This window comes from Dipodomys ordii, unplaced genomic scaffold (assembly GCF_000151885.1).
Source record: "Dipodomys ordii isolate 6190 unplaced genomic scaffold, Dord_2.0 Scaffold42, whole genome shotgun sequence".
Classification (NCBI taxonomy): Eukaryota; Metazoa; Chordata; class Mammalia; order Rodentia; family Heteromyidae; genus Dipodomys; species Dipodomys ordii.
Window position 1 is genome coordinate 614,944 of NW_012267258.1, and position 25,543 is coordinate 640,486.

General features: G+C 49.0%; 1 protein-coding gene across 1 annotated transcript; it reads right to left on the minus strand.

Moving 5' to 3' along the window:
* Positions 1-2,441: 2,441 nt before the first annotated feature.
* Positions 2,442-6,377, minus strand: Ankrd33 (ankyrin repeat domain 33). The gene is made up of 5 exons (XM_013018683.1): positions 6,213-6,377; positions 5,842-5,971; positions 5,105-5,212; positions 3,519-3,521; positions 2,442-3,163 (listed from the first exon to the last, which is right to left on the minus strand). The coding sequence occupies exons 1-5, from the start codon at positions 6,375-6,377 to the stop codon at positions 2,442-2,444; spliced, it is 1,128 nt and encodes a 375-aa protein (XP_012874137.1).
* Between the last annotated feature and the right edge of the window lie 19,166 nt (positions 6,378-25,543).

The following is a 25,543-nucleotide window of genomic DNA, read 5'->3' on the forward strand; positions in this document are numbered from 1 at the left end:
TGAAGAAAAATTGTTAGAAAAATGAGGGAGGGGGTAACAAGTTTGAAAAGTTATGTATTCACTACCTTACAGTTACTGTAACCCCACTGTACATCACTTTGACAATAAAATTAAATTTAAAAAATAAAAAAATTAAAGCAAAGGCATATGAGGCCCTGAGTTCAAGCTCCAGTAGTAATACACCTCTTTCTCTCTCTCTCTCTCTCTCTCTCTCTCTCTCTCTCTCTCACACACACACGTAAAAAGGATACTCATAGAAAGTTTCCCTCTCGCTGGGCGCTGGTGGCTCACGCCTGTAATCCTAGCTACTCAGGAGGCTGAGATCTGAGGATCGTGGTTCAAAGCCAGCCCGGGCAGGAGAGACCGTGAGACTCCTATCTCCAATAAACCACCAGAAAACCGGAAGTGGCGCTGTAGCTCAAGTGGTAGAGCGCTCGCCTTGAGCTGAAGAGCTGAGGGACAGTGCCCAGGCCCAGAGTTCAAGCCCCATGACCGACAAAAAAAAAAAAAAGTTTCCCTCTCACCCTGATCAGCTGCTCAGTCCTTTTCCAGAGAAAATAGCTGTTTCTTTTCAGAGTTGTTCCCAGGAGACAGTAAGATTCGTGCTATAGGGGCCACATCTGGAGGGCTGATCTTGCTCTCTGCCAGTCTCTAGTGTGGGACCTGCACACTTCTTCTCTGTGCCTATGTCCTCAAAGATGGAATCTTGAAGATTTGGGGGAGGGTCAAATGCCTCAAGGTATATAGGAAGCACCTTCTAAGTGTATTTACTATAATTACTATGAATATTCAAGTAAATGTATTTCTGCAACAAATGTGTGAGGAAAAGAATCCAGAACTTGTGAGTCGTTTCCAAACTGTTACTGAAGGTCCTTTCAAGGATATGTCAGATCACTTGGTAATAACCTCATTTCTGTGTCATCCAGGGGAACTTTCACATATGATTTACTTACCCCCCCACTCCTCATGTCTTCTTTTCTCTTCTTTTTTCTTTCATTTGTTTCTCTGTGTGTGTGTGTACTGGGGCTTGAACTCAGGACCTGGGAGCGATTCCTGAGCATTTTTGCTGCAGACTAGCACTTTACCACTTGAGTAATAGCTCCACTTTCATTTTTTTTGTAGTTAATTGGAGATCAGAGTCTCATGGACTTTCTTGCCCAGGCTGGTTTCACAGTAATCCTCAAATCTCAGCCTCCTATGAGTAGCTAGGGTTATGTGTGTGAGCCACTGATGCCTGTCTATCTGTTTCTTTTTTGAGAGATGGTCTTTTTTTTTGGGGGGGGGGTCCGATCATGGGGCCTGAACTCTGGGCCTGGGCACTATCCCTCAGCTCTTCAGCTCAAGGCTAGCTCTCTACCACTTGAGCCACCGTGCCACTTCTGGCTTTTTTCTTTTTGCTTATGTGGTACTGAGGAATCGAACCCAGGGCCTAAGGCATGCAAGGCAAGTGCTCTACCACTGAGCCACCTTCCCAGCCCTTGAGAGATAGTCTTGCTATCTTGCCTAGACTAGCCTCAAACTCAGCTCAAAGTGATCCGCCCACCTCAGTCTCCTGAGTATCTGGGATTAGAGGTGAATAAAACAGCATGTCCAGTTAATACACTACTAATAGTTAGGAGTCTATGAAATAAGACATTAACCTGAAGAAGATTGATAAATAGCAATTTTTTAAAGAAATACTATATGTTTACTGCCAGATAGGAATTAATTTTTTTCTTCCTCACTAGACTTTTCTTCAGTTAACTGGCAATAAGAGTCATCATTTCTTGCTTTGATCCAATCGGCGAGTTCACTGATTCAGTAGTTAAATAAATCTTGGTACTCACGCTATATTGTATTGATCATGTTTGTTTATTTTCTGTGCTTGTCCTGGGGCTAGAACTCCTGGGCCTGGAGATTGTCCTTGAGCTTTTGTGCTCAAGGCTAGTGCTCTATCACTCACCTGAGCCACTTACTGCTCCACTTCCCAGCTTTTTGTGGTTATTTGGAGATGAAAATTTCACCAATGTTTCTGCCTGAGATGGCTTTAAACAGAGATCCTTGATCTCAGCCACCAGTGCTCAGCTGTCATGCTGATTTTTGTGAAAAAGACTTTATTTGACAAACAATACTTTTGTCACTTTTCCATTCTTTTAATTTAATAAATCTTGAGGATCTCCTTTAATTCGAACATAAGGAGCTTTCTTTCTCTTCCTTAATAATCCTCTGTAGAGGATACAGATTACAGGGTAGGTATGGGTATAAGGCAATTACCCCCATAAACAATGTAACCAGTCCCCAGTGGGCAGACAGGTGGGTTCCATTGTGTTACTGCTAGGATGAATAAATAGCCTTGTACACAGAAGCAGATTTCCTCCAGCAGTACTAGATGGGAAGTCAGAAGAGGCTGTAGGCAGAAAAGGAGTCTAGGCAAGAGCCTGACCACCTACTCCTAACCTGGCCTAGCCCATCTTCCCTTGATTCTGTGTACACCTGGCCTCCTCCTCCTGCCTCTTTCTTGCCATTCTGAGCTCTTGATATGGCCAGAGAGGAAGGGCCAGACTTTGGTGGCCCACAGACCTGGGTATCGATGGGCACTGGCTAGGGGATGAATGTGCCTTGGAGAGGAGGATCTTGGGGACTTGAAACTTTTTGTTGGTGCTGTCCCTGGGCTGTAACCACTGGGAGAGAAGACCCTGAGTACTCTGGTAGGGGACAAAGGCTCTGGAGTCAGGGACTTGCTGAGGAGGCTGGGGTGCTGGGGCAGGAGGAGGGGCAGTCCCTAACAGCTCTGGCACCGACTTGCTTCTGGTGCCCAGGGCAGGTGGTTGGTCAGGGCAGAGTGTGTGGCAGGCAGTGGTGAGGAAGGGGCTGGCGAGGCCTGTGGTGATGGTGACAAGGTGGTCTAGAACACCCCCCTCCTGAGGAGGCTGGGCAAAAGAGGAGTTCAGTGAGGCCTGAAGCCTTTCTAGGAGGGATGGGGCAGCCTGAGCCTGGGCCTGGGCCTGGGCCACGAGCCCAGGCAAGGGCGGCCACTCAGGCTGGTAGTGCTGGCTGAGCTGCTCAGCTCTGGGCCTCCGGAGCAGCTGCCGGATCCTCCGTACCGTGTTGAAGCTGTCTGTCAGTACAGCCCACTCCAGGGATGTCTTGCCCCGAACAGGATCCACAGAAGTCAAGTCAGCACCTGGAAGGAGGCACAGGGTAACAAGGGAGTTAAAATAGGGAGTTGTGGCCAGGTGTCAGCAGCTCACACCTGTAGTTCTAGCTACTCAGGAGGCTAAGATCTGAGGATCATGATTTGAAGTCAGCCTGGGCAGGAAAACTCATGAGACTCCAATTAACTACTGAAAAGCTGGAAGTGGAGATATGGCTCAAGTGGTCTTGAGCAAAAAAAGCTCAGGGACTGTGCCCAGGCCCTGAGTTCAAGCCCCTGGACTGATGCAACAAAGAAAAAGAAAAAATAGGGAGTGGTGATTTGTGAAAGAATTGACTCACATTCAATTCAAAATCCACAGATCCTAGCCTTGGAAGACTACTACAGCCTTCTGCATCAGAGAGAAGAGACTGGATCCAAAAGGGAGGAAACTCCAGGACTAGAGTTCAAGCCCCAGGACACACACACACACACACACACACACACACACACACACACACACACACACACACACACACACACACACACAATGCTAATCCTATGGAAAGGGCAACATCAGGGGTAAAGAGAAAGATGTGGAACTCCTTTCCCATCTTTCCCCAGAGAAAAGAGGCTTTGGGAACAATGAAAATTCCAACTTCATAGTCAGAGTGATCCTCACTCCACAGCCCCACTCAGCACAGCAAGAGCCTCAACTATACGCCACTGTATTCCCAGGAGGCCTGCCTTGTCCCAGCTGAGGCCAACCCAGAGAAGGCCGGCACATTCTCCATACTGATGAGGCTCAGAGGAAGAAGTCATCCACCCAGGGTCACTCAGCCAGAGGCAGGGCAAGGACTAGAACCCAAGAAACAGATTCTAGGTCCCAGCCATTTCTTGTTTTCAAGATGTTTTGTTTGTTTGGTTGGTTTTTCAAGGGCTTGAACTCAGGACCTGGATGCAGACCCTGAGGAGCTGCTTCTGCTGACTCCTCCTCCTCTTCTTCTTCCTCTTCTTCTTCTCTTCTTCCTCCTCTCCTTCCTCCTTCTCCGCCTCCCCTTCCTTTTCCTCCTCCTTCTTTTTGTTTTTTGGTTGGTCATGAGGCTTGAACTCGGGGTCTGAGCGCTGTCCCTCAGCTCTTCAGCTCAAGGCTAGCACTCTACCACTTGAGCCACAGCGCCACTTCCAGAGTTTTCTGGTGGTTTGTTGGAGGTAAGAGTCTCATGGACTTTCCTGCCTGGGCTGGCTTTGAACTGTGATCCTCAGATCTAACCCTCCTACAGGCATAAGCCACTAGCACTCAGTTTCTTCTTTTTTGTGGGTCCTGAATTCAGGGTCTGGGTGCTGTCCCTGAGCCTCTCTGAACTCAAGGCTAGTAATCTACCACTTGAGCCACAGTGCCGCTTCTGGCTTTTTCTGAGTAGTTGATTGGAGACAAGTCTCATGGACTTTCCTCCCCTTGGCTAGGGCTGATCCTCAGATCTTAGCCTCCTGAATAGCTAGGATTACAGGTATGAGCCACCTGGCACCTGCCTTGAACTTTTTTTTTTTTTTTTGCTCAAAGCTAGTACTCTACCACTGGAGCCACAGTTCCACTTCCAGATGTTTGGTGATGAATTGGAGCTACGTCTCAAGAACTTTCCTTCTCTCAGGCTGGTTTCAAAAGGTGATCCTCAGATCTCAGCCTACAGAGTAGCTAAGATTATTAGCTAAGGCAGAAGCCACCACACCTTGCTGTTTTGCTTTCCCTCCCAAGCTTTCCTGAGATCATCTCTCCCAGAGTTATCAATAGCTCGACTTGGTTGGGAGAAAGAACCCAATCTTCTAGAAAGCCCCTCCTTTAGGAAGGTGGCCAAGATTGGCATTCCATCTCTACCTCCCTGCAGGTGAATGATGGTTGCCTTAGGGTCTGGAGGGGAGGCCGAGCAGAGGGACATTCAGAGTCCAGGACCCATGCACCTGCCATGAGGAGGGTGGCCACGCACTCGGGACGGTCCTGCACTGCTGCCTTCATCAGGGCGGTGAATCCCCGTTGGTCCCTGCGCTCCAAGTCCAGGCCCGCATAGTAGTTGAGCAGGAAACTCACTAGAGGGGTGTGGCCTGCAGGGCAAGAAGGGAGGAATGTGGTTCCCCAGGCCAGGAAGTGCTGAAGCCCAAAGCTACCCTCCAGACCTTGAGTTCAAGTCCCAGGACTGGCACAAAAAGAAAAAAATAGGGAGTGGTGATTTATGAAAGGAGGATTGGCTCACATTAAATTCAAAAACTAGGGCTGGAAAGGTGGCTCAGTGGTAGAGCGCTTGCCTTGCATGCCTGAGGCCCTGGGTTCGATTCCTCAGCACCACATAAGCAAAAAGAAAAAGCCAGAAGTGGTACTGTGGCTCAAGTGGTAGAGTGCTAGCCTTGAGCTGAAGAGCTGAGGGACAGCGCCCAGGCCCAGAGTTCAGGACCCACGACCAGACCCCGCCCCCCGCAAAAAAAATTCAAAAACCAAAGATCTTAGCCTTAGAAAACTTACTGTGGCTTTCTGTGTGAGAGAGATTGGAGAAAACCTCAGAGAGACAACTAGGGGGCTTTGGAGTCGTGGAGTCCGTAGGAGTAGAGTGTGGGTTGCTCAGGACAGGGGGAGGTGCTGTGCTCTCGGCTGGAGCAGAGCCTGACTTGGGACAATCTCATGCCTAGTCCTGATGGCTGGTGAAAGTGCACACGGTGGGGGGGGGGCAGCCTCGAACCTGCTTGGGCAGCCAGCATGAGGGCCGTGTTCCCTTCTTTGTCCTGATGGTTCACATCCAGGTAAGGACAGCGGCTCAGCAGGGTCACAATACTTGCGAAGCCATGGTAGCAGGCGACCATGAGGCCTGTCTGGGGGTGGGGTAGCTGAGTCCCCACTTTCCTCCAGGGTCTCCGTAAGGACCTCCTGTGCCCTCTAAACCTGTATCTGTCCCAACACCAGTCCCGCCTCTCTCCCACCCAAGCCCACCCTCACCCTTCCCAACTGTGGAGATTGACCCTGAAATTCTCAGGGTCAATTAGACCAATATGGCCTGGTAGGGAGACCCAGTTGTCCCCAGCTGCCTGGGGAAAGCCCCTAGCGGCACCTCACCCTTCCATTGCTGTCCACATGAGCCACCTGCTCTGGGGAGACCCCAGCATCCAGGATGGCTTGGAGCTGAGCAGGGTGGTTGTGAACACAGGCCCAGTACAGGGCTCCCAGACTCTCGTCAGGGGCAGGGGTCTCCTCCTTAGGGCAGGACGGTGTCTCAGCCATGTCCAGCTCCTCTGCTTCCAGCCTGAGGCCTGTGGGTGAGTCCCTCCTCACGTGTGTGGGTGAGTCCCTCCTCACGTGGCTGGCAGCTGTGGCAGAACAGACAGGTGCAGTATCTCCCTGGATCCTGGGCAGGGGTCCCATGCACCAGGCTGAGGACCACAGGTAGATGGACGGGACCAGGAGCAGTAGAGGGGTACTGTGAAGCAGAGTCCCATGGAGGCTCCCCACAAGGAGTTACTTTTCCCTCCCCATCCTTACCTGGGGCTGGAAGATCTCCAAGAGTAAGGTCTTGCCAGGCACTGGAGACATATGCCTGTAATCCTAGCTACTCAAGAAGCTGTGATCTAAGGATCACAGTTTGAAGCCAGCCGAGGGCAGGAAAGTCTGCGAGATTCTCTCTGATCTCCAAGTGACCACCAAAAGGCCCCAAGTGGAGCTCTGGCTCAAGTGGTAGAGTGTTAGCCTCGAGCAATAAAGTTCAGGGTCAGCACCCAGGCCCTGAGTTCAAGCCCCAGGACTGGACACAAAAAGAAAAAAGGACTAAGGTCTTACCTCCTAGCACACTCGCTCCGCTCCGAGTGACCTGGAAGCAGGTGACAGATGGCTAGACTCAGAGAAAAAGCTGCCACAAACACCTTGGGGCTGAGCCGGGTCAAGCGGGTTAGGAAGGGATTGGAGCGGGTGAGTATTGTCTAAAGCCAACCAACATGGGCCCCAAGGCCCTGCCAGGCCTGCCTGAGCTCCCAGGCTGCTACCCCTACCGAGAGCACGGAGGACCAGCCTCTGTCCTGCGCTCGCCTCTGCCTTTGAGACCTGCCAATTGCTCTCCAAAGCAGAGCCTTCAAAGCAGGAAAGGGCTATGCGGGCTAAGAGGCAGGGTTGTCCTCCTCTCCGGTACAGCATGGCTGCGGATGGTGTGAAGAGGGAGAGGCACAGGACGTTCACTAAATATGGCTACAACACTCAGGATAATGGAGGAGGGGGCGCTCAGGAGTTACCTGGACCTGTTTATTTATTTATTTTTACATGCTAGAGAGATCAAAACATAAAGAATTGATGGGCACTAGTGGCTCATGCCTGTAATCCTAGTCACTCAGGGGACTGAGATCTGAAGAGCAAGGTTGGAAGCCACAAGCAAGGAAGTCCATGCAACACTTATCTCCAATTAGCCAGCAAAAAGCTGGAAGTAGTAGAACAGTAGGCTTGAGTGAAAAAGCTCAGGGACAGTGCCAGGTCCTGAGTTCAGAGTTCAAGCCCTAGGACACACACACACACACACACACACACACACAGACTCAATGATTGCCTACCTGATTCAAACCCTAGTACTGACCCCCTCAAGAATGTATAGGAATTGTGATATATTAAAATGTAATGGATTCATTTCAGAGTGCTAGTCAATAAGAAATACTTAACTTGAATTATTTATTAGTGTAATAATAGCTGAGTGCCAGTGGCTCACATCTCTAATCCTAGCGACTCAGAAAGCTGAAAGGATTTGTGGAGGATCATAGTTCAAAGCTAGCTCAGGCAGAAAAGTCTGCAAGACTCCATCCCTAATTAACCAGCAAAAAGTAGAGCTAGAGACATAACCAGCCTAGCAACTGTGAGACTCTTAAGTTCAAACCCTACTACCAGCAAAACAAACAGAAAAAGACTTCTTATGAATGTAATAATAGATCATTGCTAAATTATTCCTTACTATTAACTTTAGTAGATTGGAGTTCAATGTAGAAAATTGAAATGACCCTTTTCCCTCCAATCATATCATCCCAGCACTACTTAATTACATTTCCCTTCCATCCCTGATCCCCACGTTGGCTTTCTCATCTCTTGATAAATTTTTAAATGCCATGCACTCATAAATTTTTGAAAAAGTACATTTCATTGAAAAAGGTAGTGTCGTGTGTGTGTGTGTGTGTGTGTGTGTGTGTGTGTGTGTGTGTCTGTGTCTGTGTCTGTGTCTGTGTGTATGTGTGTGCTGGTTCTGGAGCTTGAACTCAGGGCCTAGGAGCTTCTTTTGTTGAAGGCTAGTGTAGTATCACATGAGCTATAGCTTTACTTCTAGCTTTTTGGTGGTTAAAGATACAAGTCTCATAAACTTTCCTGACCAGGCTGGGTTCAAACTGCAATCCTCAGATCTCAGCCTCCTGAGTAGCTTTAGGATTGTAGGCATGAGCCACCAAGCTGGGATGATTTTTTTAGAGACAGAGTCTTGCTTTCATATTCCAGGATGAACTTACGATCTTCCTGCCTCAGTCTCCTGAGTTCTGGGATTGCAAGTATGCACCACCATACCCAGCTTATGGATATATCTTTAAGCAACATGGTGTAAGTTGTGCCCTGGTGTTCTTTGTTTATCTCCCTCAATGCTGTGTTTAAGATCTGCCCTGGTTCTGGGAGTCATGTGGCAGTTTAGAGCACTTCTGGTTGTGAGTGCCTGAAGCTGACTTCAGTAGTGAGCTCCCTGTCCTGGGCCAGCCACTCAGCACCCAATGGAAGCTGCTGTGAGAATTTCTTTTGAACTACAGAAGCTGACACAGTAAACAGCAATTCCTAGGGTCCCTGCACTAGGAATCTGCAGTGTAGGGTCTGTGTGCAAGGCGCACAAGTTTGGAACAGAGCCATGAAGCATGGGCCATCTATTCAGCAGTCATCCATTCAGCAGCAGGCAGGCTCTGGGAGCAGTTTCCTGATACATCAGCTTCCCATACTAGTCTCTCCATTGATTTCTAAATTACAGGCAGAGGTCACATGACCATAGCAGTCACATGACCTTCAAAGCTGGCAGTTGTTCCTGACCTGAAGCCTGATTTTTCTAATCCTTTCTATTTAAACTAGTCGGATGTATTTCTGTTCTCTGCAACTGAACTGTGACACGTGTAACTTAAGAAAGAGGGGGTTGTTTTTTACACACATACGATTAAAAGTTCAGGGCCAGTAAGCTATTGTTGTCAGCTAAACAATTTGATCAAGTCAGGGCCTTCTCTGGATTCTTTTACCATTTCTTCTTAATCACAAGATAGCTGCTATGCCCCTTGCTGTCTTGGGTACGTGCTATGGAATTCTAAGTGGCATTTAGGAGAGATCTATCAGTTTATATATGAGTCATCTCTGATTAGCAGACACAATGCCTGATCATAATCCCCCTTCTCTCTAGTCACCTTTCAGCTTGATGTGGTCATGTACAATGCAATGTGAGCCAGTACAATGCAAACATCGGTCTAAGCAGTAGGAAAATCTTTGCTTTCTCAATAAAAGATGAGGAGGTACATTTTTCCTTCCTTCCTTCCTTCCTTCCTTCCTTCCTTCCTTCTTTCTTTCTTTCTTTCTTTCTTCCTTCCTTTCTGATGAGAGAGAGGGAGAAAGAAAGAGAGAGAGAGAGAATACTGATACTTGAAATCAGGGCCTCATGCTCTGACTTAGTTCTTTTGCTCTATGGCTGGTATTCTACCACTTGAGCTATGCCTCCCGTCCACCTTTTGTGCTGATTAATTGGAGATGGAATCTCTTAGACTTCTCTGCCAAGACTGGCTTTTTGTTGTTGTTGTTGTTGGTTGTGGGGCCTGGGCACTGTCCTTCAGCTCAAAGATAGTACTCTACCACTTGAGCCACAGTGCCACTTCCAGCTTTTTCTGCCTATGTGGTACTGAGGAATTGAACCCAGGCCTCATGCATGCAAGACAAGCACTCTACAACTGAGCCACCTTCCCAGCCCACCTGCCAAGACTGGTTTTGAACCTTGATCCATAAATCTCAGCCTTCTGAGTAACTGGGATTATTGGCAACATCTACCAGGCATAAGCCTGGACATTTTTGTTTGGCAACATTTCTTGGTAGAGCTGGAGGTGCAGTTCAGTGTTAAAATGTGTGCTTATCATGCCCTAGTCCCTGGGTTCAATACCCTGCATTAACTTCAAAAAGGTTCTTGGTCATTCTTTTTCTTTTTGGTGGTACTTGGACTTAAACTCAGGTGCTCTATCACTTGAACCATGTCCAACTTTTTTTTTCCTGATAGGGCTTCACATATTTTTTCCTAGGCCTGCCTTGACTTCAAGCCTCCTATTTATACTTCCCATGTAGCTGAGAAAACAGGAGCCTATAGGTACATCCAATTATTGGTTGAGATGGGGGTCCCATGAACTCTTTATCCAGGCCCAAACTCAATCTTCCTGATCTCTGTGTTCGAAATAGCTGAGATTACAGGCGTGAGCCAGCATACTGGGCTTTGGTCATATTTTATAGTTTCCTATTCCCTGTGTCTTTTTGTTTTCTGAGACAAGGTCTTACTATGTGGCCTAAGATAGCCTTGAACTCTCCATCCTCCTACCTCAGCCTCCCAGGAGCTGGGATTACAGGTATGCACAACCATGCTAGGCACCAGCTTGGATCTTAATTCTTTAAACATATGAACCATGGTTTTATAAATATAAAGTTTATTGCTAGTATTTTTGCCAGTCTTGGGGCTTGAACTCATTTTGTTGCTATTATTAAGGAGTTGTACAGAGGGGTTACAATTGTAATGAGTACAATTCTTGGACAATATCACCCCTTCCTTCACTTTTCACTAGTTCACCCTTCCATCCATGCCCACAAGTTGCATAGTTTGTTTCCTACCTAATATATATTGAATACCATTACTGCATTTGTTCACCCTCCTCCCTCTATTGAAACATGATCATTTTATACACTGGACTGGGGACCTTGTGAGTCTGTTTCTATTGCTCATTGTTTTATGGGATCTTGTTTGTAATATGTTTTCTCTTTTTATATTCAGTGACTTTTGTTGACTATAAACTGTTCATTTTCCCTGGAAAATTATGTTAGAAAGTTCTCATGGTTGAAGCTGAAGGTTAGGAAAACTATGTTAGAAATGTTTTGCTGAGTGCTAACAGCTCATGCTTGTAATCCTATCTATTCAGGAGGGTGAGAGCTGAGGATCCTTCTTAACTCGAGCTGTGGCTCAAGTGGTAGAGTGCTAGCCTTGAGAGAAAAAGCATAGGGACAACACCCAGGCCCTTGAGTTCAAGCCCTAGTGTTGGTGAAAGAAAGAGAGAGAGGACAATTAAGGGAAAGGAAAGAAAAGAAAAGGAAAGGAAAGAAAGGGAAGGGAAGGGAAGGAAGGGGAAGGGAAGGGAAGGAAGGGGAAGGGAAGGGAAGAGAAGGAAAGGGAAGGGAAGGAAGAGATGGAGCAATAATTTTTAATATCAGCTGCCTGTATATGTAGTCACTTAGGCACTTTTTGGAGGTAGTGATGCCTAGAACCCTCTCAGAAAGCTTGAGGGATTGGTCTGGCCACAACCTGTGTTACATGATTTTGAAAATCTTCCCATGTGGTTCTAATGTACAGCCAGGGTTGAAAACCCCTACACAGACCTGCTCAATAAAATGTGCCTAGGGTAGGGGGCTGAGGGAGCAGGAGGGAGGGGCAAGTCTGGGCATGTCAAGATGAAACTCCCTTGTATAACTAGTTACTGCTAATAAAACTGTGGGGGAAATTACCTCATTTAAAGGCAGCAAATTGGAAAAAAGGGGACCTTCATTTTTTGCTTTTTGAACGTATATGTTGGAATCTTTCACCCTGATCATGATTACTTGCTAGTTTATGATGGAAAAACACAAAAGCCAGGAAGATTCCTTTGCCTGATTCCATTTTTTCATCAAACTCTCCTGCACATGGGGTTCATCATTCCTTCTTGTCTTCTCACTGTCTCTAATTTATTCTCCTTCCTTTGTTGTTGTTGTCAGGAATTGGACCCAGAGCTTTGCGTATGCTTAGTACATGCTCTGACACTAATGCTCTCAACACCTTCAATAACTATGAATTAATAACCAGGTATAAATCTTGTGCTTTTCACACAAATTGTCATTGTCTTCCTTCTTGGCTGTTTTCCTCACCTTGGTCATCTCTGGGTCTGTGGCATCCAGCAGTGCTGTCCAGTCAATTAATCAGAGTTTCTGCCAGTCTCTGTAATCTAGAGAAGAATGAATGTCAGAGAACAGGAAAATTTTGATCTGTGCTAAGAGGCCCTAAGGACAAATTGTTAGATGAAAGGGGATTTTACATTTTGCTTTTCAAATTCTTTTCCCAACCCTAGAGAAGCTACTTACTTCTGAGCAGAAGGCTTTGTTTCTGCGAGGCCAATCGCAGCCAGCAGGTGGCAACCACGAGCAGGAATTGAGAGCACATCCTGACTCCACCCACCTTGGTAAACCCCAGGATTACCAAGATCAGATGTAGGGGCCAGGGTTTGGCCAGCAGGTGTGAGGGGGGGGAAAGGGAGGAATTTCCTTTTATGTGTGTGCCAGTCCTGGGGCTTGAACTCAGGGCCTGGGCGCTGTCCCTTTGCTTTTTTTGCTCAAGGCTAGTGCTCTACCACTTGAGCCTCAGTTCCACTATGAGTATTTGGAGATGAAAGTCTCATGCACTTTCCTGCCTGGGACTGGCTTTGAACCATGATTCTTAGATCTCAGGCTCCTGAATGACTAGGATTACAGGCATGAGCCATCGGTGCCCAGCCTCCATATTGCTGTCTTAAGGATCAGAAGTAAAAGAATATTATAGGTTCTCCTTTTGTTGGTCCCTTAGTGGCTGGGCTTTGACCCAAACTTAACCTTTGCCAAGTCCTGTTTCTCTTCAATGTGGCCTTCTGCTGACAGTCTCCTTTCTACCTGTCTTCATGTTCTCTCCAACATCTAACCTCATCTCTAACTGGCTTTGTCTCTGTCCCTCTAACTCTCTCTCTCTCTCGCCCTGATGATCGGTCTGGTGTGAAGCCTGCCTCATTCCGTCTCCTGCCCTCTCATCCTCTGGCCTGGGGCTCTGCACAATTTTTGACTTGTGCAGTTCAATCAGAAGGGCAGGAAGATGGGGCTAGGGCAAGTGTACAGAAGAAGGAGTTTCCCAGTTTCATTAGGCATACAGATCCATTTTCTTTTTGTGTGTGTGCGCGTGTGTATATGAGTACTGAAGTCTCAGATTTAGGATCTTAGCTCTGTCCTCCCAGTTTTTTTTCCTCAAGGCTGATGTTCTACCACTTGAGCTACAGCTCCACTTAGGGCATTTTGCTATTAACTGGAGCTAAGAGTCTCATGGACTTTCCTACCCAAGGATGGCTTCAAACCACAATCCTCCTACTGCCCTAGCCTCCTGACTAGCTAGAATTACAGGTGGGAGACACTGGCATCTTGTTATGTGTCTTGCGCCTTCCACCTATGCCTCTCAAATGCTGGGATTATAGGTATGTACCACTACACCAGGTCAGGGAACAGTCATATAGAGAGAACTAAATATACTGTCATTTCATCCTTGTCTTCTGGGATGTTTTTCCAAGGGAAGCTGGTCTCTACTGGCCTGCAGGCTTGGTGGCAGGTACAGCTGAGGCCAGCAGTGAGAAATGGCCCAACCCAGCTTAAAGAGGAGGCAGGAGATGAGAACTAGCAGCACAGGGGTAGAGAATGGAGAAGGTGGCCTCTGACCCCAGCTCCAGCCCCTTTTGGGGGTTCCCTATGATCTGCCATAAGTCATGCCCTCTACTCCCCAACCATGATCTACATCACGAAGCCAGCAGCTCAGAGCTCAGAGCTATTAGGGAAGTCTGGGTTGATTTAGGGACCCAGCTCTGGCCAGCTCACACTCACTGAGCCATAGTCCTTGGGACAGGGGCAGGGACCCCAAGGTCATAGGTGAAGTTCAGGCAGAAGCATCCTAAACACCACTATCTTCAACCTGTAGTGAATCCTTCTGCACTGCAGGGTTGAGGCTGGGGGTGGGGGAGGGGAGCAGGCACAGGAGTTTCAGGGACTGGGGGTCCAGGCCTCAGCGTCAAGACTCTGTCTATTCAATTTAGGGCTATTTTGAGGTATCATCAGGATTTTGGTAAAGAAAGTAGAGAGAGCCTCATTATCCTCCAAGAGGACACACAGCTAAATCCTGAGTGAGCGCCTTCAACCATTGCTTCCCTCAGTTACAGCGAGCTGCTCCCAGCCAGAGTTCCCAGCAGCCTGGGGTTCCACAGTGAAGGCTGTTTTCCATTCACCTGGAACATTTCTGCTGTCACTCTCTATCCATCTGCCTTTCTCCTCTGGAGACATCACTGAAGAAATTCCTACACTGCACTGAGTGTTTCAAACTCTGTGTGTGTGTGTGTGTGTGTGTGTGTGCGCGCGCGCGCGCGTGCACGCACGCGCGCATGCTAGGGCTTGAACTCAGGGCCTGGGCACTACCATGAACTTTATTGCTCAAGGATAGCGCCCTACTATTTGAGTGACAGCTCTACTTCTGGCTTTTTTGTTGTTGTTGTTGTCAGTGTGGGACTTGAACTCTGGGCTTGGGTGCTGTCCCTGTGCTCTTCAGCTCCAGGCAATTGCCCTACCACTTGAGCCATGGCACCACCTCCAGTTTTCTGGTGGGCAATTGGAGATAAGAGTTTCACGGACTTTCCTGCTTTCCTGCCTGGGCTGGCTTTGAACCATGATCCTCAGATTTCAGCCTCCTGAGAATCTAGATTACAGATGTGAGCCACTGGCACCTGGCCTGGCTTTTTTTTTCCCCCCTCGGTAGTTATTGGCAATAAGAGTCTCTGGGAGTTTCCTGATAGGCTAGTTTTGAACCATGAACCTCAGATCTTAGCTTCCTAAGTAGCTAGGATTACAGATGTGAGACACTGGCACCCAGCTGAACCTTTGAACTTTTACAAGTTGTAAAGTCTATTTTACAAACAAAAATTTCCACATAGCCGGGCGCTGGTGGCTCACGCCTGTAATCCTAGCTACTCAGGAGGCTGAGATCTGAAGATCGTGGTTCAAAGCCAGCCCGGGCAGGAGAGACCATGAGACTCCTATCTCCAATAAACCACCAGAAAACCGGAAGTGGTGCTGTAGCTCAAGTGGTAGAGCGCTCGCCTTGAGCTGAAAAGCTGAGGGACAGCGCCCAGGCCCAGAGTTCAGGCCCCACGTCCACATCATCTTCATAAAAGCCAAGGAGAGTGGGGGTCTCGTGGTTCAGGTAATCCTAGCACCTCAGAGGCTAAGGCAGGTGGTCCTGAGTTAGAGGCCAGAGAGATTTTTTTTTCCTGTCATGAGGCTTGAACTCAGGGCCTGAACAATGGCTCTGAGCTTCTTTTGTTCAAAGCTAGTGCTCTACTACTTGATCCACAGTGCCGCCAGTTCCGGCTTTTTTCCGTTTATGTGGTACTAAGGAATCGAACCCAGGGCTTCATGCATGCTAGGCAAGCACTCTACCACTGAGCCACCTTCCCAGCCCACCAGAGAGATTTTGTTTCAAGAAGGAAGGAAGGAGGAAAGGAAGCTCAGAGACAGTGCCCAGGCCCTGAGTTCAAGCCCCAGAACCAGCCACCCCCCCCAAACACACACACACACACACACACACACACACACACACACACACACACACGGTAAAAGGTTTCATAGAGCCATTTTACATGTGAGGCCAGGGAGATTCAGAGATGGATGCAGTTTCCTGAGACTGGTAGGTAGGCTGCAGTGGTGGGATCCAAGGTAGATCTTGTGTTCACAGTCTCCCAAGGCTTGTAGCTTCCTCTTCTCTGTGCCCCCCCCCCCAGCAAAGTTCACTGTCATTTTCCAGTTTGGAGGCCGCCCCCTTCTGCGGGGAAGGTGGAGGGACCAGCAGCTGAGTAATTCTGTTTTCTGTATCATCTGTTAACACTGAGCCATCTGTCATGTCTCCCTGGGGCCTCCCACCCTCTCCCGGAGGCCATTTTCCCAGAGTTTGGATTTCCAGGACCCTTCCCCTAAGGGACTCAGTATACTCACAGAAAGCTTATTTCCCTACTCAGAACCAAAAGCAGAGAACAAGGGTCACAGGCAACCACATGGAGGCAGGGTAGACTTTCTGAGGTACAGGGTAACAGGCAGTGAGTATCCACTACTCCTCTTTGCTCACCCATCTCAGGAGCCTGTAGAGCTGTGAGCAAGGCAGACTGTCCCCAGCAGCAGCAGCAGCAGCAGCCTGAAAACATCTCCCCTGGCTTTGGCCCAGTCGTCCGTGGCAGAGGCCGGCAGATTTATGGGGCCTCGGGTGTGGCTGGCTGTGATTCAGACTTTTTAATTCCCTAGTCTCCTCACCCAGTCCACCTCCTCCCCCAGAAGGCCTTTGTGCTAGACAATGAGGAAATCTATAAATTCCGGGGGACAGGGAAGTGGGGGAGGGGAACACTGGTCACTTCAGCGCCCCCTACCAGCCCAGATTCTAGCTAGATCCCAAAGAGCCACAGCTTTCTTTTGTTGCTGTTCTGGTCCTTGGGCTTGAACTCAGGACCTGGATGTTGCCTTTTGTTTTGTTTGCTCAAGGTTAGCGCTCTACCTGTTAAGCCACAGCTCCACTTCCAGCTTTTTTTGGTGTTTAATTAGAGAGGAGTCTCACAGAATCACACCATCAGCCTGGCTGTCTCTGGGCTACACAGTTTTGGGGTATCAAGCAGTGGCCCTTCTGTATAGCAGAGTCTATTCATGAGTAGAAGGAAGGATATTTGCATTTCCAAGTGGCCTGGGTGCGTGGCTTCCTGGACCAGGTAGGAAGATGCTTTCTTCTGCCCTATATATTTCAGAGAATTGCATTTCTTTGTTATACTTTTTTTTTTTTCCGGTCATAGGGCTTGAACTCTTCAGCTGAAGGGGAGCATTCTAACACTTGAGCCACAGCACCACTTCCAGTTTTCTGGGTGGTTTATTGGAGATAAGAGTCTCACGGAGTTTCCTGCCTGAACTGGCTTTGAACCATGATCCTGAGATCTCAGCCTCCTGAGTAGCAAGGATAACAGGTGTGAGCCAATGATGCCTGGTGAGAATTGCATTTCTAAAGAAATAAAAAAGAGTCCAGTGCTGGGGCCTTACACCTGTAATCCTAGCTACTCAGGAAGCTGGGATCTGAGGATGGAGGCTCAAAGCCAGTCTGAGCAGCAAAGTCCGTAAGAGTTTTTTTGTTTTGTTTTGTTTTTTCTCCCACCAGTCCTGGGGCTTGAACTCAAGGCCTGGATACTGCCTCTGAGCCTCTTCATTGGGAATGTGGCTTACTGGTCGAGTTATTTGCTAGCCCTGGGGTTTGATTCCTCAGTACCACAGAAACAGAAATGGCCAGAAGTGGTGCTGTGGTTCAAGTAGAGTGCTAGCCTTGAGCAAGAGAAGCTCAGGGACAGTGCCCAGGCTCCAAGTTCAAGTCCCCAGACCAACACCAAAACAAGAGAGGGGGGGGGAGAAACCTATTATTTGAATCTGGGCTTTAGGGGTGGCTACTCAACCTTGGAACTCTCCACACACTGGAATCAACCCCCACCTTGGCTTTGGAAGCTGAGGGTGCTCACATCTAGGAAACAGCCTCAGCTGGAGTCCCACTCTCTAACCCACACTCCCTCTCCCCAGTGAGTGGATGCTTCCGCTTGGAGGAGGAGGGTCCCAACACCGTACCCCTGTCCTTAGGCCCTGCGTCCTAGGGTCTACCCAGAGCGATGACAGGCCCCTGGGCCTGCAAACACGCCCTGGCACCTTACTTATCACTCTCCTAGGCCTTGGTCTTGTAGTCGATCCATCCACAGTCCGCTGCCCCGTTGGGACTGCAGATTGAGCCCAATATCTCAAGGTCAGTGCTAACTCGGCATGGGGTGCACATCAGTCCGGGCGATTTCAGGGTGCTGGGCAAAAGGTTCCTTAGGAAAAATATGAGGCAGAGTATTTAAAACCCTGGTAGAAAACCCAGCCTGAACACCGAGGGGCTGGGGCTTGTAGCTACAGGGCTACCTCACCGTGACAAGCTTCTTGGGACTCAGCAGTGGTGGCATGGGGGGAGGGGGAGGGGGGGAGAGGGAATCAGGGTGCAGGCTGCAAGCCCGCCACACACGCCACGATCCCCGTGCTCCTGAGCCACAGCCCGGGCCATGGGGGAAGGGGGAGGCCCGGGAGCAGATGGCGGCAATTAGGGATCAGACCCTCCCCCGCCTGCAGCTCAAGGCCGGAAGATGGGCTTCATTGCTCCTGCTGGCAGGGTTGTGTGCGTGTGTGGTGGGGGTGGAGGGGGGGGAGGTATCTGGCCCTCAAGCCAGCTTCCAGGAGCAAGGGCCTGCATGGCAGGTGAGGACACTCAGTTCTCCAGGGCTAAGAGTTCTGGGAGATTCCTTTTGGAAAATCCAGACCGGCTCTGCTCCCAGATTTATTTCAGGCCAGTGCCCCAATATGCCCCAGGATCTGCAGTGTCTCTAAACTTGGAAGATTCACTTTGGTTGAGCCAATGGCTCAGGCTAAGGAAAGGAAAGCTGTACTTGGTGGTGCAGATTGTGGCATAATCAAGGGTTGGGAAGGTGATTGTGTTTCAGCAAGTTCTGACTCCTGAGGCACAGGGTCGCTAGGGATATCTTTATGCACAGAGAGCAGGAATGAACCAGCCTAAACTGCACTGAACAGGAGGAGCCCAGATGGTTCTTATCTGTTCAGGCTGAAATGTAAGGATTAAGGGTAGAAGCCAACCCAGACAGCAATGTCCATCAGACTCTTATCTCCAATTAACCACCAAAAAAGTTAGAAGTGGAGCTGTGGTTCAAGTGGTAGAGCACTAACCTTTAGCAAAGAAAGAGCTATGCCCAGGCCCTGAGTTCCAGCCCTAGAACACACACACACACACACACACACACACACACACACACACACACACAACAAAAGAAATCTTACAGCCCAGGATAGAAATTTGTGTATTAAATTTGGGTCCTGGTCCTTTCTCCCTTCCTGAATTCCTCTCCTGTCTTACACTGAGTCTTGTCACTGTGTATCTAAAGTACTTAAACTCAGGCCTACACACTGTCCCTCCGCTTTCTTGCTGGTGTCAGGTGCTCTACCACTTGAGCCACATCTCTAGACCTCCTGTTTGCTGGTTAATTGAAGATGGAGTCTTGCAAAACTTTTCTGTCCCAGCTAGCTATGAATCCACAGCCTCTTGAGCAGCTAGGATTACAGGCATGAGCTGCCTACTCACAGTTTAAGATAGATCTTGAATTAGCACTAGCCCCATACACTCCCAACTGTCTAAGCCCCTGTTACTCTCTTGTACAACTGCAAAAGTTTCTGTTTGCTGTCCTAGCTCCCAGAAATCAGTTCACAGGACAGCCAGAAAGATGGGGTGTGTGTGTGTGTGTGTGTGTGTGTGAGAGAGAGAGAGAGAGAGAGAGAGCTTGTAGTAGAGATTGAACTCAGGGCCGAAGAGCTGTCGCTTTGCTTTTTCTGCTTACAGCTGGTGCTCTACCACTTGAAAGCCACATCCCCATTTCCAGCTTTTTTGCTGATTAGAGTATCTTGGATTTGTCTGCTAGGGCTGGCTTTAAACCTTGATCCTCAGATCTCAGCCTCCCTAGTAGCTAGGATTACAAGTATGAACCACCAGGGTGCAGGCTTGAGAATACAAATCTGACACACAAGAACAACCTCCAAGCCTTCCCTCTAAGGAAAAGCCCAACTTTTCCTAGTCCTGGCTGGCTGATCTCTCCTCCATCACTCTAGTGGGATGTTTTGTTGTTCCTTGAACTTGACACACTTTCCCCACTTCTGGCCTTGGCTTTGCTGGTCCCTTTGCCTAGACTGCTCTAAGGCTGCTCCTTCAGAGGACTGTCACTGTCTCATCATCCTGACCACAACACTGCATGACAGGGCCCCATCTGCCTATCTACTCAGTCACTTAACCTTCTCTATTTCTGCCACAGGGCTCACCACATTCTGTAATTACTTGCCCCCCCTCATTTGCTTTGTGGTCAGCTCTGTGGCTCAGGACCTTGTTTTGCTTATTCTCTGCTAGCACCATGCCTGTGACAAACCCTGGAGGGGGTGTCATTTACAATCCACACCTGGAAGGAAAGGAGTTCTGGGGAACCAACTGAATATGTCTCTACTGAGTCACTTCTAAGAGGGCTTCTTCTCCCTGAGAGGGGCCAGCTGCAAACATCTGGACCACACCTTGTTACCCACGGAAGCAGAACAATCATCTTAGCAGCCTCTACTTACCGAGTGCTTACTTTGTGCTGCTGTGTATTACTCTAAGCATTTTGCATAACTTAGCTAACAGAATCCATACAAATTCCCCATGAAGTAGTGACTAATGCCTTGAGTTTGTAAGCAGACACCCCATGCCCACACAGACCTACACGAAGGAGCACATTCAGCGAACACATGTGCGTGCAAGCACCAGACTCTAGTTACTACCGCATAACATATATGGGAATATGGACGAGCCTAGCCCAGCTGATAATACTAAAGGAAAATGGGAGAGAATGGAAGGAGACAGCACATCAGGGAAGGTAGTGAGTTTGGCTAGAGTTGGCACCCCAGGTGGTATAGAAGAAAGGATCAACTTCTTGAAATAGTCCTGCCACCCACTGGAGGAGTGATCCTGAGCCACCAACAAGCCATATTAACAAAACAGAAGAGGAGGCATAATAATGCCTAACTGCCAGGAACCATCCTCAGGATTCAACTCGACCATCCTCACCAAAGTGCTGCATCAAAATGCCAAGGGCTTGTCCTTGAGAGAACAGGACAAGGGTACTCTGCAATTGGCCAGGCAATGAACTAGCACTCCTCACACAGGTGTTTGCTGAATGAATGCCTGAGTAAGGGACACTCAGAAACCAGCAAGAGGATGGAATGAACACAGTAGAGACTAGAGACATCATTGGCCTCGGTTTTGTCCCTCCCTCTTTTCCTTCCCTCCCTCCCTCCTTCCCTTCCTTCCTTTTTCCCTCCCTCCCTCCTGCCCACCTTCCTTTCTTCCTTCCTTCCTTCCTTCCTTCCTTCCTTCCTTCCTTCCTGTGGTACTAGGGTTTGAACTCAGGGCCTTGCACTTCTAGTACTGAAATGAGGAGTAGAAGCTCACCAGGGGTAGATGGCCAGGTGTTCCAGGCAGAAGAAACAGTATGTGCAAAACCCAGGATGAAAAATTGGCATTGTGCCTGGGAAGAGAGAAGTTTGATGAGCCTGAGCAGATGTTGTAGGGGAAGACTGAACTGGGGTAAGGAGAAGATATGTTTCATGAGGCCAAAGTGACACCAGGCTAGAGGATTTAGACTTGAGTCTGCTATAGCAAATTGAAGGGTACACAGGAAGGAGCTGACCAGAAGTAAGGTGTGTGTGTGTGTGTGTGTGTGTGTGTCTGTGTGTCTGTGTGTCTGTCTGTCAGTACTAGGACTTGAACTCAGGACCTGGACACCATTCCTTTGCTTTTTTTTGCTGGAGGCTGGAGCTCTACTACTCAAGCTACACCTCCACTTCCAGCTTTTTGCTGCTTAATTGGAGACAAGAGTCTCATGGATTCTTCTGTCCTAACAAGCTTTGAACTGTGCAGATCTCAGCCTCCTGAGTAGCTAGGCATGAGCCACCAGTGCCTGGTGTCCTGGTTTTTAAATGTTGACAACTTTTTTTTTTTTTTTAAGACTTCAAGTGAAGGACAAAAATCCCATGACATACATATCCAGGGACCAGGCTGAGCCCATGGTGCCCAGCAAAGAGGGAACAGGAGGCCTGGGTTTGAAGACAAGCACTCCAGGGCAGTGTGGAGGAACAGCTCTGGATACCGGCAGGTCAGTGGGGGCAGGTGCAATTATCCAGGCCTGTGGGGCTGTGGTCTGAATGAAAGCAGCTGACCCGAAGAAGAGGGAAGACTTCCCAGGCTTAACATGAGGGTCTTCAGGGACTAGTCCTTCCTGGAGGGTTCAAGGTTTAAAGACTCCTACATTGGGTGGGGAAGCCTATTTTGAGGGAGAACGCTAGTGTAAATCTCCATGGCTGGGTCTGGAAGAGGACATTGCAAACAGCCTGTGGTGGGGGAGGGGCTCAGGAATCCAGCCTGGCCTTCAGGAAGACCCTGGCTGGCCCTAATGGGAACCACACATGGAGTGAGCTTGGAATCCCGGATTGCCTGTGACGTTTGACTTTGGGCTGGGGTCACTCTTGACGGCCTGAAGTGTGAGGCCTCTTAGCCCCAGCTCTCTCCCTAATAGCTGCCAGACCAGAAATGGGGGTGGGGGACCTGCATGGTTTCTAACAAGGGGGTGCTTCTTGGACCCCATTTTCTGTCAGGAGAGCACCATAGTCCTGGGGAAAGAGGTACAGGGCTCTCAGACAAGAATGCTAAGCTTCCTGCTGGGCACAAGGGCTGATCCCCTTAGAGTTAGCAGCACAAGGGGATCCCTTCCAGTGTCCCTCCAAACCACATTCCCTGAAGATCACACCCTCTGGAGTCCTGGGTTGTTGCTTCTGGCTTTGTGGAGATCATTTCTCTTAGCTTCCAGCCCTCTCTGCAGTTGGCCCTCTGTGGCTCTGGTGGTTACACACACACACACACACACACACACACACACACACACACCCTGTCCCACTGGTGAATTTCTTGCTGTGACTTTCAGGCACCAGGAGAGGGCAGGGTACAGCCCAAAGGAAAGTAGGAGTCCTTTGGCAGGTGGTTTGTACCAGAGTCCCTGAAAAACCAGGGGGCATCCAGGTGCCCATGGCTCACACCTGTAATCATAGCTACTTAGGAGGCTGAGATCTGAAGATCCTGATTTGAAGGCAGCCTGGGCAGATCAGTCAAAGAGATTCTTATCTACAATTAACCAGCAAAAACAATAACAACAACAAAAAAACCAAACAAGTAAGAGCACAAGGACCTGAGTTAAAGCCCCAGTATAAGAACAAATACAACAAAAAAGGAACAGAACGAGTCTCTCCTAGCATATTTCCAGTCTCCTAGCCTGGCCAAAGTTCTAGCACTATGTGAAAAGGAGTCTCAGTATACCACAGAGGGCTAGAAAAACTCCTTGTCCTTTGTGGCTCCCTGGGTGCTCTGGGCTGTGGCTGCTGTCATTGTATCTGCTGAGCCCTCTTCATAGCTCTGATTCTGTGTGTGTAGGGGTAGGTGGGTGGTGGTGGTGGTAGTAGTGTCTGCTTCAGTGCCTTACTTTCCCTGTGCCCCTCCCCCTTGGATCCCTTCTTGAGAACTTCCAGGCAGTCTGCTCAGCATCAGGCCAGGGGCCCAGGAGCTGGGACAGACTACATTCCTGAGGGAAGGGGAGAGGAGAGGAGGACTGCTCAGAATGCCCTCCTTCCTCACCGCACAGACCTCTTGCCCAGCTGCTGGCATGCCATGTGGAAGCCCACCACCCCTTGGCAAAGGTCAGGGACCTAGGGGCCTCTCTTGGCTGCTGCTCAGGACCAAGCCTCCTATGCCTGGAGCTAGTCTATTCCTGGTGGGACCTACAATCCCAGCATTGGGAGGGGGCTATAGAGGTCACTGGGTAAGAGGTTTCCAAAGTAGGTGACCAGGCAGCACTCAGATCAGGGGACTAGGGTAGCCCCTTGGCATTACTTCTCACCACATTCTTCTGCAGGGTATCTCCTTCTCCCAGAAGTCCCTAGAGAGGCTTCCAGGGAGAAATCGGGCCCATACCAAATGGAAATCAGGCAGCAGTTTAAAAGAAGAGTGGTGGAGAGAAGCAGGGACTAGGAGCTGGGGATCCGGATAATTTCTCCAAACCAATTCATCCCCATCCCCCAGCCCAGTTTCGGGAAGCTCTCCCAATGAATATTTAATAGCTCAGCGCTTGGCCTGATTGAATTTTAATGTGGGCGACCTGAGCCCTGGAGCCCAAGTCCAGGCAATTAGTCAGGAGCCATTAACGCTGACAAAGTTGATTTATGGGAGGGACCAGGCCCTGGCCTAAGAGGGGGCAGGGAGTCCAGGCTGCTGGCCACTGGAGATTGGGTTGCAAAGTCTCCTGTGCCAGCCAATCCCCATGGCCATCTTGGCCCGCTTTACATCTCATTTACATAGTACTGCAAGTGGTAGACCTGAGAAGTGGTCTATGGGGAGATTGTGTTTAGATGGAGGCAGGTGGATGGCTGAGAGCTTGGTCCTCAGGCATGGTGCTCCCCGACCACCCTAAGCTGCCTCCTCTTTGTGCTGATGCAAGTGGGGGTTGTAAGTGTTCAGGGGGTTCAGGAGTGCTGGGTTATGTTCCAGGGAGCCAAAGACTGAGGCAAGGGGCTGCTGGAGAAGCAAGCCCTCCTCCTCTTCCCTCTCCATCCCTCTTCCCCCTGTATGAATGAGCTGGGACTCAGCCTGGAGTGCTTTACTGAACTATGCCCGACCCCTTAAATCATAGGTCAAGGATTTAGCTGGCCTGTCTGCTGCCACTCTGGCAGGTGGCCTCCTCCTCAGCAGTACCCCTCCCTTTCCCAGCCCTCTTCCATCGGGCAGGCACACACACACACACACACACACACATCCAGAATAGAAGGCCAGTCCCTATAGAGGTTGGCAGGGGATAGGTGTCAAGGAAGGCTTCTTGGAAGAGCAGAGACTGGAAGGAAGGGAGGGACTGGGTCAAAGAAGAGGACAAGGAAAGGAAATCCTCTACAGGGAGTATCCTGTTTGAGGCAGGATGGAGAGAAGTGAAGGCTCAGCAAGCTTCGAATGTCAGCTGTGCTTGTGCCCCGGCAGCAGTAGCTCAGGCAGTAGCTCAGGCAGTAGCTCAGGCAGCGTAGGCAAGTGAGGCAAATTTTATCACCATTTTATGAGCACCTGCTGTATACTAGGATGTGTTAAACACTTCAGGCATAGCTAGCTTCCTTCTTTCTTTCTTTCCCTCCTTCCTTCCTTCCCTCCTTCCTCTCTCTCTTTTGGTATGGGTATTAGAACTTGTGCTTTTTCTACTACTTGAGCCACACCTCCAATTCTAGCTTTTTAAAAAAGAAAACAACTTTCCTGTTATTGAGGTGTTGTACAATTCAGGTAATATGTGCTAGTTCTAGCTTTTTGCTAATTAACTAGAGATAAGAGTCTCTTGGATTTGTCTCAGATTTTGAGGGGGAGTACGCCTGGCTTCAAATTGTGATCCTCAGGTCTCAGCTAGGTATGAGCCACTGGTGCCCAGCTTAAGCATAGTGTTCTATTTGTAGCAACCTCTCGTGGGAAGATATGTTTAGAATTAATAGAGGTGCCATGAGTTTGTTATCTCAGCACTCTGAAGATGAAGACAGAAGGACTGTGAGTCTGAGTCTGCTGCCTATAATTTTAGCTATTCAGGAGGCCAAATCCAGAAGATCTCAGTTTAAAGATAGCCTGGGAATGGGCTGGGAAGGTGGCTCAGTGGTAGAGC